At 36.7% G+C, this 13,879-nt stretch overlaps 2 protein-coding genes across 3 annotated transcripts in view; both read right to left on the bottom strand.

Annotated features, from left to right (window-relative positions):
- Window positions 1–4,549, bottom strand: part of LOC122351016 (docking protein 2-like) — a 15,963-nt gene extending 11,414 nt beyond the window's left edge. For both annotated transcript variants that reach the window (XM_043247832.1, XM_043247833.1), the window contains exons 1-3: window positions 4,406–4,549; window positions 2,419–2,550; window positions 1,793–1,960 (exon numbers count right to left, since the gene is read on the bottom strand). In XM_043247832.1, coding sequence (XP_043103767.1) covers window positions 1,793–1,960; window positions 2,419–2,550; window positions 4,406–4,465 — 360 coding nt within the window. In that variant the 5' untranslated portion in view covers window positions 4,466–4,549. The remainder of the gene's footprint in view (window positions 1–1,792; window positions 1,961–2,418; window positions 2,551–4,405) is intronic.
- Window positions 4,550–9,198: 4,649 nt separating this feature from the next.
- LOC122350110 (kazal-type serine protease inhibitor domain-containing protein 1-like) lies at window positions 9,199–12,191 on the bottom strand. The gene is made up of 4 exons (XM_043246330.1): window positions 11,497–12,191; window positions 10,521–10,681; window positions 9,499–9,646; window positions 9,199–9,399 (listed from the first exon to the last, which is right to left on the bottom strand). Exons 1-4 carry the CDS (start codon window positions 11,996–11,998, stop codon window positions 9,314–9,316), a joined length of 897 nt encoding a protein of 298 aa, XP_043102265.1. The 5' UTR covers window positions 11,999–12,191; the 3' UTR covers window positions 9,199–9,313.
- Between the last annotated feature and the right edge of the window lie 1,688 nt (window positions 12,192–13,879).

Genomic DNA, 13,879 nt, shown 5'->3' with positions numbered 1-13,879 from the left:
TCGTTTCCTTACGTTTTCAAAATGCTCTCGAGGTACTTTGAATCAAAGCAATACAGAAATCTTGGCCAGGACACGTCCGGGAAAAAAGTTACGTATGGCCACCCTACCTAAACCTACAAAATACTGCTAAATGTTAAAGTGGTAAAGAAATGCATTAGTCAATGCAGTCGTGCCATTTTAACTTCCTTTTGAGTTGTTTTGCTGAACCCCAGTTTACGGTTCAGAAAAATATAATTAGTAATTATGTGAGAATTAGGCTTTATAAATCGAAAATGTGGAACGTAAAATTATACTTTGTGTGAAAATAAAATAAAATAATAAAAGTTGAGGGAGTTGCACTGTCTCTAGTGTTCTTTTCAACTGGAGTATGCAGCGTTTCGTATGTATAAATACATTTTTGGAGTTTGTAGAGGCACGTATTTCCAATGAGCCTGTGCATGCCATGTATCTTTCCTATGTATCTCTCTTTATGTCTGTCTGTCTGGTATCTAATTAGAACATCTGTTCATCTATCCATCAACCTGTAGGGGCGTCTGTCTCTCCATCTATAGTAATTAAATACAGTATGTATCCATCCATCTGTTCATTTTCCTCACTGTCTTTCAATCAGTCTTTCTCTTTCTTTCTTAAATTAGTATTAATTCAGTTTCATTTAATGACTGAATAACCGTAATTTAATATCCTTACGTTCAAATTTGAATTGCAGTTCTGCATTCTTTTTTCTACCTTAATTCAAATGCAGTTATTGAATTGGACTTTTACAGGCAAACTTAATTTAGTTCTGAAAGGTGCGCAATTCCTGCTGGCAAGCAGTATCATCTGGGGAAATTCTAGCTATATCTAGGGACTAAAACCACTAAGGAACCACTCACACTTACTTCAGAAGGTGTTAAAATTCAGTTCATGTGGATACTAAAGAGAGAGGTTTTTAAGAAAAGCGTATTAGTGTGAAAAAGGGTGTGAGGTCAAACCACTATAATAGGTACTGCTTGAGTTTTAAAATGAGATGTTATATTTCGAGAAGCTGTACCATTTAAGTACTCAGTATTGTACTTCTTAGCTCAATTCTTAGCTTATTTACAAAGACTTTAACCCATGGCCAGAATAGAGCAAGAGTGAAGCTCTACATGTTTCCACTGTCCACAGAGAGCTTACAAACCTCTAAAATCCATTAAGTCAATGTCACTTGGCAGTTACTTCCTTTATTTAAACTATAACCGTCACTTACAACATAATATATATATATATATATATATATATATATATATATATATATATATATATATATATATATATACAATGGTACAATGAGATATGAAAACAACTTCCCTTTTTTAAAAATAGATAAAAAACACATTCAGTGGAAACAAGCTCTTCTTTGGACAACTAGAGAAGCATGAGAAACTCAATGAGTCACACAAGCAAGTTTCTGCTCAGCTTTGAAGGGCTTTTACACCTGCTGAGAAGACAAAAACCTTGGCGAGCTGTTGCAATTTGAATCCTAACGTATGCAGATATTTTTGCATAAGCAGCTGACTCTATAGTCTTGGCAGATGTAAGTCTTTTACACTGGTATGCAACAGGAGCTTCAAAAACACAACTGCGGTTACAAAGCCTGGAACAAAACACGGGACCAAACCTGGAAACTTTGATATAAGCGCTATGCTACGCAATCAGGCGTCAAATGAGGCGTTGCACCACAATATTCCAAAACAGAAAAAAAAGGCAAAAGCAGTGTCTTTTCCAATGCTGGAAAGAGGCAATCACACAATTTAAAATCAGTGTTAAATACCGGAAAGGCGATTTCACACAGTTTCTGGATCCAGTCCTCCAGTTCAGCTGTCTCAACAGCGAAAACAAATGTCTTTTCAGTTGTCTCCACCAAAAAAGGTCCACAATCCCGTGGACAGCCTTCGACATCAGCCTCCGAAACACGAATGCAGTCGCTCATTTTTATCACCTAAAAAACAATAACATAAAACTCAGAAATTCAGATTCATTTATTTTGAAATGTATGCAAACAAGTGGAACGACACGGCTGCATTTAAATACGCTCAAAGATTTACGAACTGTGTGGGTAGTATTATGCATGAACATTTTTTTTTTTCCCTTTCCAGATCTGATCATTTTCCATGTGCGTTAATTTCAAAAGATAGCTTGTGAACATCCTACTTTTGTATGGATTTCTGTTTGTCAATTTTTACAGCAGAAGTGGGAACAGAATAAATGGCACTTCCTGCTAATTGTTTGTACGTGTCCGCCCACGCATAAACACATGTGCGTGACCCCCCCACCGAGTTTGATTGTTCGTGTACCGTGACTCATCAAGGATCTACATCACCCTCCTCAGATACGCCACATCTTATTTGTTACGTTCGCAGTACATGGAAAATCTGAGTTCCACGGTTTCTTGCTCACCTTTTTGTTTTCCTGTTTGCGATTGGCTTTCTCCAGCGTGCTGCCAGCTCCATCTTTAAACTCAAAAAACTCGAGGCGAGAGATGGAGCAGGAGCTCTCTCGGTACAGCACGGACCAGACCTTACGCCATTTCTGAAACAGAGAGAAGATAAATGGCTGAAAGTGACGTAAACTCTTAACAATTTTTGTGTTTATTTGTGCTGTTCTTTAGGCATGCACAAAAATGATAAGTCTAATATAAGTAATATGCCTTATTATATTACAGAATGTCTAATATAAAGGAACATTAGAAGAAAGCACCTAACATATTACAGCCATGAAATATAATATTGGGACAAAACCTCACTCATATATCGATGGGTAGGTTGAATCACTGCGTTGTCAAACTTTTTTTTCCACGAAAAGCTATTTACTCACGCGCAATCTTATTTTCACATAAGCGTGTTTATTTTTTACATTTTTAACATGTGACATGCAAAAACAGTTTCTTAAGTTTACTCAAACGCGTCTATAGATCACATCATGATGATCACTTCTGGTTAATCTGACACAAAGCTAGATTAAAGATTAAAGATAGATTAAATCAACAAACATTATCCTACTTTTTCATAATGTCAGTGATATTGCCAACAAGTTGCGCTCGTCTTTGACCTTAAAATGAGAAGTGGTTCATTTAAAAATAGCAAGAGTACATCTTCCCATAATGGTTTTTAAGCTAAAAGTCACTAACAGTCTAATAGTCTCATTCCGTTGTCTCAAGTGACCAAGGATGGTTGAATCACATCAACTGATAGCATTTAAAGTGTGAGATTTCTTATTCAGGAAATAACCATAATAAGAATCTCGGTGGTACGGACATTACCTACTATTTTAGAGAAAGTCATGGCTTCAAACAGCACATAATCTATTACAGATGCAACACATTCATGTGGTTTCCTAAAGAGACAGCTCTGATCCTACTGCTAACATTAGCTCACTTTAATGGACTCCAGCAGCCCATAAGTCCTCTAAATTATGCCAACAGACTATTCCTCTACTGCAGTCCCATATGGCGGAACCAACAATATTATCAGTGGCATCAATCAAAATGAATTGAAAATGGTTTTAAATGAAAATATGGACAAGTTAAAGTGGATCACGTTCACAGTTCAGGAAGTTGTTCATGACTTCCAGTGAGCTTAATATGATTCATGAATTTCTCTCTTGTTGTAATAGCTCAATAGATATGGAATATTTGGCGACAAACATGTGGTTCAAATTAGGCAACGTGAAGGCTGCTAATTGAAATTCATAGGCCCAGCAAGCTGCACACAAATGCATAATGTCTTATTTTCCCAATGACATTTATCTTTTTTCATATCAACATTTTTCCATACTAATCTGTAAATTACTGCAAATTTAAAATGCTATATATATATATATATATATATATATATATATATATATATATATATATATATATATATATATATATATATGTATATATATATATATATGAAGTATCGGAGTACTGCTCAACATCATGAGTACAGTAGTGATGCCTTTCCAATAGGCCTTAATGTTAGGACAGATACCAAACGAACTTGCACACTTATTAACCATCAAATAAAATAAAATGCAACAAAATAAAATTATATTATGTGTCTGAGATATGAACAGCTGCTCTGCAACAGCACAGACAAACGCACACAAAATTATAGGTGTTATAGAGGAACTAAAAAAGGGCCAACTGTCCAGTAGTATTTTGCAACAGAACATTTTGAAACCATCTGAGATGCTGCCTATAAAAAAAAAAAAAAACATGGTAATATTAATATGTAATATTCATGGTTTTCTCTATTTAGCGGTAATTTCTGTATTTGAGCAGCTACAACCTTCGGTCAGCCTTCATTTTGTTCTATGACAGTAGTTTCAGATCATTACCGTAAAAGAACACATTTGTTCTTTAATATAAGCCACCTGGTGAGAAAAGCACATTCTGTCTTACCTTCCCAAACCGCTGCTGTTGTAAATACAGCATCCCCTTCTTTCTAATGTCCTCCTCCATTTCTCTCCGTCTTGTCTCCGACAGCTCCTTAAGACCGTCTCATCTAATGTATCATACTTCTGCTAAACTTGCTTGTGACGCAAACAGCATCTCCAAGTTCCGCCATATCTACTTCCTGTATAGCCCAAAAAAAAGTTTACACTTCTTTGCAGAGCTGTGCAAGCCTCTGTATAAGCCAAGCCACAAAGATTACTCAAGATCATGTTTCCTCATGTTATTTTGCTTGAAGAAGAGAGGAAACAACATTGTATTTTAAATTGAAAAACATCACAAACTGTTTAAACCCAGGAAATTAGATAGATGGTTTAACATTTTTTGCATTATTGAGGCCTGAGAGTTTTATTATCATTATGCTGTTGAGAATTTAAGCAGTAAATTGCTCATCTTAAAAATTATTTTAAAATATTAAACAAGAAGGTATTGTAAGCAACGTCACTGGTTTATATTTGTCACATAAGAGCTATTTTAAGATGGTCTTATTTTTCAGGGTCTGTGGTCAACAGCAAACTTCCTGCTCTCTGGTGTGTCAAGTTTCCATCACACTCACACACACACACACACACACACACACACGCAATTCAACGTACCATCCAGACAACGAGGGGTGCCTTACTGACCATTTTTCCAGCTGTTTCAGGATAGACAAATGCTATTAATCAATCATTGTCCTGTATGTTAAATAATTTAATGAACACAATACCAGTAATAATCTTACTATGCACCAACATAATGTCTGTCATGTGTACATTTATTATAATGTACGTTGTCAAAGGACAGTGCTGTCTCCCAATAAGTGATGAGCTTCTGTAAAGCTGCTTTAAATATATATATATATATATATATATATATATATATATATATATATATATATATATATATATATATATATATATATATATGCACACAATCTCTAAAGGCCTGTGATATAAAATGTATTTAAATAAATGTATTTAATGATGACCCAATTCTAATTCCATATATTCCTGAGACCCAGCTATGGGGTTTTTACCTCTGTAGTGAAGATTATATTTTAGTGGGTTTCTCCCGAGACCTCACATGTCCCGTACAGAACACATTCAGGGCTTTACAGAGATGCCAAAAGCTTGGAAGTTTCACCGTGACAACAATGTAATGAAAAAAATACTTAATTCAAAAAACTTTTGTTCTGGGTCTCAGGAGGATATTAGGCCTCTGTCTGGATCGAAGCATTAATGCAACACAGCTGCCAGATCCACAAACAAATCCCTGCATTTAGTTGACCGCAATCAAACAGAACGCTGTCCCAGATTTTTTCAGAAGAAAACGAGCTGCACGCCTGTGCTAAAGTTTGCCTCCACGACGATACAGCGAGTCGTGGGTGTTTTACAGGGCGTCCTTGAAAACAGTACTATGTAGTTATTAAGTTTCCTGTTGTTTGCTTATTGGTCCAAAATGAAATGATCCCATCCTAAGTCTCTATAGTTTTAAAGTTGAATTCGCTTATCATTCAATGGCAAAAATAGGTCATATCACAAGTAACTGATCACCGCTTTAATTTTTGCCTGTTGTATAAACAGCATGAAACCTATGTCGAGGTTTAATGCTTAATGGTTGGTTTATGACGTTAAGTTACCTCAAATCAAAAAATATGAAGAGCAATGAAGAGCAGATGCTTCTAAGTGGTATCTTCTCACTGCCCTCTAGAGCCTCAAAGCAGTACTGCACATGACCGGTCATCATCACACCACACACACACTTCAGTAAAGATCGCTCTCTGTGACCAATATAAAGCGTAATTTAATTATTTAATGAATTGTAAAAGAGACCAAACAAGGCATAAAAAAACGGATGAGGAAGAGAGACGTTTTTATAACATTTGTTTGTCGTTAGCCTTTCTGTTGTTGTTGTTTTGCAACTTTCTGTTAGTACTTCATCTAACCTCTAAACTGTCAGCTTTATATTTTTGCCTCATAAGTTCCTCTGACTTATTTGTCGTTTTACTGTTGCTTGTCTGTTATTCTTCCTAAGACACAAACATGAACTCTTCCTGTTGTCTTCGTGCTCTCTTTATTGATTACAATAAATCCTCCCACGAGACTGATGATCTTTCACTCAGCACATGGATCTCATTTTACACAAAACTGGAAGGAAAACAAACGCATGGAAATGGCTTTAAGAGTCTGGAACTGCTTTTCTTTATTCAAATCAGACAGAGGCAACTCTTTCGGGGAGCGGTGAGGCCTTTTTTAAGTGGCTATCATGGTTTAGCATTAGCCATGCAGTGAATGCTTCGGGGGGGTTTGAGCGTCTGTGGTGACTGTGCTTGATGGAGACCAAAAGAAAAAATGAACAATAGCAATTTTGTTATTTTTGCTCTTTGCCTCGAAACTATGCTTTCCCAACCAGCAATAAGTAAATCTGGTAAGCTATATGAATTAATCTGCATGCCTTTTGGGTCTACTGCATTTCCTAAAGCTATTTGTTTGAATTTAAAGCCTTTTTTCGTCTTCCATCTCGGTGCCAGTAATGTCTTTTCATGACACAGGATATTAGTGGATTCTTGGGCAGAGAAGGGAAGCCCCTCGCTGCTGGCTCTGGAAGTTCACACGATCCCCTGAATATTTCCACAGTTTTCCATAGAATTTGAGGAAAGAAAAATAACTGGTGGCAATGAAACAGAAACCAACATCTCTCTCAGACTACTGGAAAATATAGATTTTTTGTCTTGGGAACTGCCATACAGACAAATATCGCAAAGTATCAGGATGTAAAAACTTAAAGGAATAGTACACCCAGAATCGAACATTTGTTGAAAATGTACTCATCCTCAGGCCAACCAAGCTATATAGATGAACTAGTTTCTTCATCGCAACAGTTTTAGAGAACTTAAACATTACATCACTTGATCATCAGTCATTTCAGTGAATGGGTGCCGTCAGAATGAACAGCTGTTAAAAAAAAAATTCCACTAATCCACACGATTCAATAGGTTAACATCTTGTGAAATGATAGTGAGCAGTGACAAGGGGGCCCATGGAGAGCTTATATACTACCCATAAAGTCAAAAACTTTAGCACGTCTAGTGGAGGTGTTTTGGGTTTTCAGAGTGTTTGGTTGTTTAAGGCAAGAGGAAACCGTTCGGTCCCAGGGTGCTCTCAGTCTGAAGTGATTTAGACCTTACAGCAGGCTAATTGCTTTAACAGTTGACTGCTGGGTGAAAGTCGTGCAAATGCACCCTTAAAACACATGTCGTTGCATTTGGTTTGTTATGCACACTGTTTTTGGTGTATAACTCTACGTTAGTGTTTTTTACCGTACAATAAAGTACATTTGTAAAAGACCATCAAAAGTTCTTTGTTGGTTTGAAAAAAAACCTGGTGTCAGAATGTGAATCTTTTACACATTTGAAATAAAGGAGTAATACAGCATGACTTAAAATTACATGCAGAGCTGTTATAATTATTCTGAATTAAAGGCACCAGAGAACATCATAAGAGGGCAGAAGAGAAAATGGGGTTAAATATCTGTTATCCGTGGCCGTTCTGTTAAATACAGGACTCTGCTCTACTAAAAGGTGGAATTAGAGGGTTAAGAGATGTTTACTGTATATCAATAAGTAGCCTCAGGGTGTTTGTTGTATTTCCATCAAAAGAAATCCAACCTGCATGCACATGTACCAAAGAATAGGATCCCTGTTTTTTTGTGTCTTAACACAGGAGATCATAAAGATATATTAGAGCCAGCTGTGTGCTCAACTGCCTCACGCAGATCTGACACACACTCACTCAAAAAAAAGGCTGGTAAAAAAAAGGGATGCCACATGTGGAAACAGACAAACTCACCGGCTACACACATTCTGCTTTAAGTAGAAACGGATGGATTGTGAAGAACAGAGTTTGCAAAAACGTCAAGCACAAATTGGACAGCAGTAAGTTCTCAAACAACAGCGGCCTTTCGGAGAAGACAAGAGCGACAGGGATTTTTCAGTGACTCTATCTTACACCGTTCCTCCAGCAAGTAAACGTCTGGTACTGATCCATTCGGGAATGAAACTTACGGCTACATCTGAAATTGCATTCTTCTTTTTGATTATTTTGCGAGTGTAAATTCTATAGCATGAATGTTTGTAGTACGAATGTCATCTAGATGTACTGCATTCATCGCTCTTTTATTGTCATGTGACCTACCGACATAAGCTGTGTTGCTTCAGTGTCATTCAAAATCCTCTCCCGTGGCCTCATGGGATAGAAAAGTGTGAATGAATGTGTGTCTACTGTTGTACCTAATGTATTAGTTACTCAGTTTCAATTCTTTATTGAGATATTGTATAAATGTTATACTTTTTTTATAAATACAATTACAACTATTTGTGAAAGGGACAATTACAGCATTCCATTTCAGTATATTCCAAATGTTACATTCCTAACAAAAAGTAATTATAATATGCATTTACCAAAAATTGATTTGTCCAGCTCACGTTCAGATTTTACAGTTCTTCATGTTTTGCTATTCAGCTTGTCACTCTATGAAGAAAAGCACCGGTGAAACAAAAGAGACATTCAGCTCCAGCAGCTACTCTCTGTACTGAATTTCAGAGCTTCTAGCAGCTTCCAGACTACTCCACTCTCTCATTGTGTGTTTTTTATTCATTTTAGAGGCCTGGGCCACTGGGAATTTATTTAAGCTTCTTCCTAGTCGTCTCCATGTTTGATTATCCAGATGTAGAAAAAGCTCTGGAGGGCAATGTTTTTTTAACAGGCTTACTATTTTTTACGTCGTTTCTTGAGCGTCTTCTTGCCATGTCTAAAGCCGAATGGCTAAAAGTATAAAGACATTGTTTTTCTCCTCGAGGGTGTTGGGATCCGAAGTTTAGTAATAATCCCTGTCATAGTCCTGTAATTGGTCATAGCTCATCATTTCATTTAAGTTTTGCTCCAAATAGGTAGACATCTCATCTGGGTAAAAAAAAAAAGACAAACACATTACACTGTGCATGAAGCTAACTGAACAGGAAATATTACTGTAGGCCATTAGCCCAGGGTATAATTTTTTACCTGGTGGCAGGACTCCTAAAACCGCTGTGGCTGAGACATGGCCAAGCTCGTTTCGAGCGATGCACCTGTATGTGCCAGAATCCATCTGACCGGCCTCTTCGATCTGCAGCCAACTGGAAAGTTCATATTTCTGAGGGCCACCTCGTGACTACAGGAAAGACGGAGAAATGGAAAGGCTGAGGTGGATCCCGACACACTTTTTCCTATCTACTGAAAACAAGATCCTTATATAAATTTTGTAGCTCTTGACAAGCTCATTAATGGATCTAACCGGGAACGCCCTTTCATGTCCCAAATCTTGAAGCCATAAACACCTGCAGTAAATCATTAGACATGAATTTATTCACATTTTCTGCACTTACTTTGTGGAAAAATCTGTGTAATTCGGTGTAATGGATTTCAATATGGTATCAGCCAAAATGGGCAATGAATGAAAATGTACTCACTCTCAGGTCACCCAAGATATAGATGAGTTTGTTTCTTCGTTACAACACATTTGGAAAAAAGCAATTATATCGCTCAACAATGGATCCCCCTGAAGTGAATGGGTGCCGTCAGAATGAAACAGCTAATAAAAGCAAAACTAATTTACATTACTCTAGTCCAACAGTTAAGATCTTATAAGCTGCATGTTATCAAGACGTTTTAGCTTCCAGCTAAATATGAGTCATCTATCCATTATATTGCTTTCTTCTGTGAAAAACTCATTTTGTCTACAGAAATATGCAAAACAAATAAAATTCTGCAAACAAAGTCCAAAACCGGTTCTAAACAAATATGTCAGTGGATTTTGATGTGGGAGGACAATAGAGGAAGTGATGATTTTTTTTTTTTTTTATCAGCTGTTTGGGCTCTCACTCTAACGGCACCCATTCACTACAGAGGATCCACTGGTGAGCAAGTAACGTGATGCTAAATTTTTCCAAATTTGTTCTGATGAAGAAACAAACTCATCTAAATCCGTGAGGCCCTAATCAAGATTATATATCATTTTACAGGGTTTCTGTTTGAAAGTACTTTACCTGAACCGATATGTGGGGATCATCACCAGGTAAAATGACCTCTTTTCCATCTTTCCTCCATTCCACTAGCGCCATGGGAAATGCAAACACTTCACAAAGAAATGCTATACTGCTGCCCGTTACATTTACCAGATTATGCGGCGGCACCTTGATGATAGGGACTTACCAGAAATACAGAGAAAGGGAAAAAAAGTCATATCAGAGATCACATTCAGAAAGCACTTCCTATGTCAGCCCAACTTAAAGAGCTGTTTAAAGGTCATAAATCTCCTCTTTAAAGTCACTGGGAAAATTATAGGGGCCAGGTCCAAAATTCCCAAGTGCTGGAAGCCCAGAGAAAAACACTCTTGAGATAACACTTTAAATCACTTGTGAAGGAAAATAAGAAAGAGACAAACAAAACAAATGAACAAATAAGCAAATAATGAAAGAAAAATGTTGATTAGAGGGGGGAACAACATGTGTGATAACTTTATGATTAAAAACATTTATTTAAAGAAAAAAAGTTTTAGCTTTGAGATGTTTATTCCATGCTTTAAATAATAATTATAATAATAATAAAAATTTGAGATACTCCCAATAATAAATAAATATTTAAAGCTTAGGTGCCATTATATTTATTAAAGAAAAACAAAAACAAATTTATTTTTATATATATATATATATATATATATATATATATATATATATATATATATATATATATATATATATATACTACTAAACCATGTATGAATGAAAGAATGCCAAAAATATTAATTTTGCTATAAATAAATGCATATATATATATATATATATATATATTTATTATATTATATATTATTATTATTATTATTATTATTATTATTAAAACAACAACCTTGTGGTGTTTATTCCATGTAAATACCATGTATAATACCATATAATAGATACATACATTTCTATATATTCAAAAGTCAATAAAGAAACACCTAAATAAATACTGGTCGGTTCATACCTGTTCTGCAAGGCCCGTCGCTCACATTGAGTGCAGGATTCAAATAAGCCGCTTCTTTATATTTGCAGATATTCATGTAAGTCTGTCCGTCTGAGCCACACAGAGGTTTCTGGTACAAACACACACACTGGGCTTCCGGCTCCTCTGCGTCCGCTCCATCCGACCGGTCCGGTTTGCACTCCAGGTTCTCCCCGCACAGCCCGTAATAGACGTTTCTCTGGCCCAGATCGCAGGTCTGTCCCTCCAGGTTGGCGCACTGAGAGCAGCAGCCGCAGCCGTCCCGCACCAGCCCGGCTCTGCAGCTCAGCGGGAGCGGGCACAGCTCCGGAACGCACTCCTCGCACTCCTGCGTCCCGTTCCCCTCGCCAAAATCATCCGTGCCTTTGTAATAGTCAAAGGTGGCCAGGTCCTCGTCCATGTAGTCATCTTTGTAACTGGGGAAAGCGCCTGCGGGTCCGCAGCTCAGAACCAAAACGCCAAGCGTAACCACGTGCATTAACATCGTGAGAGCTTGAATCCCGTTGCCGGGCTGTGCATGCAATAAATGCAACCTTTTCCCCGAAGCTGCGGCTTCATCCCCGGCCGTCGTTCTGCGTGTCTCCGCTGCAGCCTCTCAGCCTCTCAGACCATCTGTGGCTGAAAGAAAATAAACACAGCTATCCTCCCCCACGCCGCTTCGTCCTATTATTGGATGCCAGAGGTGCAGGAAAAAAAAATCATGGGGAATTTTTGAGGTGCGTTAGAAGTTTGCCAAACTACAGCCTACATTTTAACGAATTTAAAGTGCATTTACAAGACTCTGATTTTTGGAAATAATCGCATTATTCGTGCGCACGTAGACGTGGAGGCTGATATAGTTACTGCTGCTTAATTTATAGTTTCCTCTCGGTGTGAACAGCCTTAAAGAGTGCCACCCAAGCTGCTGTGACCACGCTCACTTTATTAGCTTTTTTTACAGTGCCTAGACAATGGGCCAATCAGCATAAGCAATGACAAATTAAACAACAGCATAGCAAATAGCCTGTAAACATTATTTATTAAGTTTAACACATTTGACAACCTTAAACATTCCTGATTTATCTGTAACTACACAGACACACACACACACACACACACACACACACACACACACACACATATACATATATATATATATATATATATATATATATATATATATATATATATATATATATATATATTTTTTTTAACCTGTTAAATACTTAAAAATAAAAAAACAAAAAAAATTACAATAAAGACAGTCTTATTAAGACTCACTTCAAAAATAGATTCAATCCCAGTTCAAATTTGCCCAAGTATTATCAAAAATATTTCTAAATAAATACAAGCAGCCGCATTAGAGCTAACATTAGCATCAAGTTACAATTATGAGATTAATAGTACAATTTTACTCAAAACTCACTTTACACCACCCATCGAGTGTTTTTAATAACTTCCGATCACGTGTGGAAGTTGGTCGTTTACTGGTATTAAAATATATGCTATTTATAGCCTTTTGTATGGCTCTACAAATTTGCATTTTATATGTACACATATTATTATGAAAATATTCAGAAATACATTCAGAGTATAATACGCATTAGTCCAGGGCTGTCTAAACTTGGGCCTGTCTGGTGTAGGCCCAGATAACACGTATGTCCACAAGATGTCTGTCAAAGATCGCTTGATCTGGAAAACATCTGCTGTGTACACACATCTGACAGATGTCTTTAAGATGTCAGTTTTACACATGATCCAAAACATAAACATCTTAGAAATCAGTGACCAGGAGCTGTTCAAGCAATCAGCGATTAGCGATTCTGTCACCTCCTCAAATCTCTATTTACAACTACGGTGAAAGACAGGACTAACATACGTGTCTTTTCTATTTATTTATATAGTTAATATAATGAATGCACCTTAATATAACAATTAAAATAATGGAAACAATAAGAGACTTCAAAATCAATACAAAAAAAAAAAACATTTTCATTGTTAATGTACACACTGTGGTCACAGTGGTTTAACTATAGCCTAGCATCATTTACAAATAAAAAAATAAAATGTAAATTTTTTGGCATTTGTTTTTATTCTCTTTTTAATTTTCAGTGGAAGGACGAGAGTCTTAGAAATCGTCAGAAATGCAATCAGTATTTAATGTAGTGCTTAATACTTAATAGTATTGACTGTTTCTCTCTGGTGCTGCTCGAATAGTTCCGAGTTCTCAGAGTTCCGCTCTCAGTTATGACATCATAATGGAGAAGCAGCTCTAAACTGCTAGTCTGACTGATTTTCTTCTGTTGGTGTGTTAGGAGTTTAGAGTTAGGAGCTACTTTCGTGACTTACTGAAGATATAGATTAAAAATTAGAAATAGATTAAAAG

This window comes from Puntigrus tetrazona, chromosome 8 (assembly GCF_018831695.1).
Source record: "Puntigrus tetrazona isolate hp1 chromosome 8, ASM1883169v1, whole genome shotgun sequence".
Classification (NCBI taxonomy): Eukaryota; Metazoa; Chordata; class Actinopteri; order Cypriniformes; family Cyprinidae; genus Puntigrus; species Puntigrus tetrazona.
This window is presented reverse-complemented; position numbering and strand designations above follow the sequence as displayed.

Coding starts and splice junctions, on each gene's coding strand:
- LOC122350110 (XM_043246330.1), bottom strand. CDS start 11,998: ATGTTAATGCACGTGGTTACGCTTGGCGTTTTGGTTCTGAGCTGCGGA. Junction 10,682..11,496: donor CGACGGGCCTTGCAGAACAG/GTATGAACCGAC, acceptor ATTTCTGGTAAG/TCCCTATCATCAAGGTGCCG. Junction 9,647..10,520: donor ATCCCCACATATCGGTTCAG/GTAAAGTACTTT, acceptor TCTTTCCTGTAG/TCACGAGGTGGCCCTCAGAA.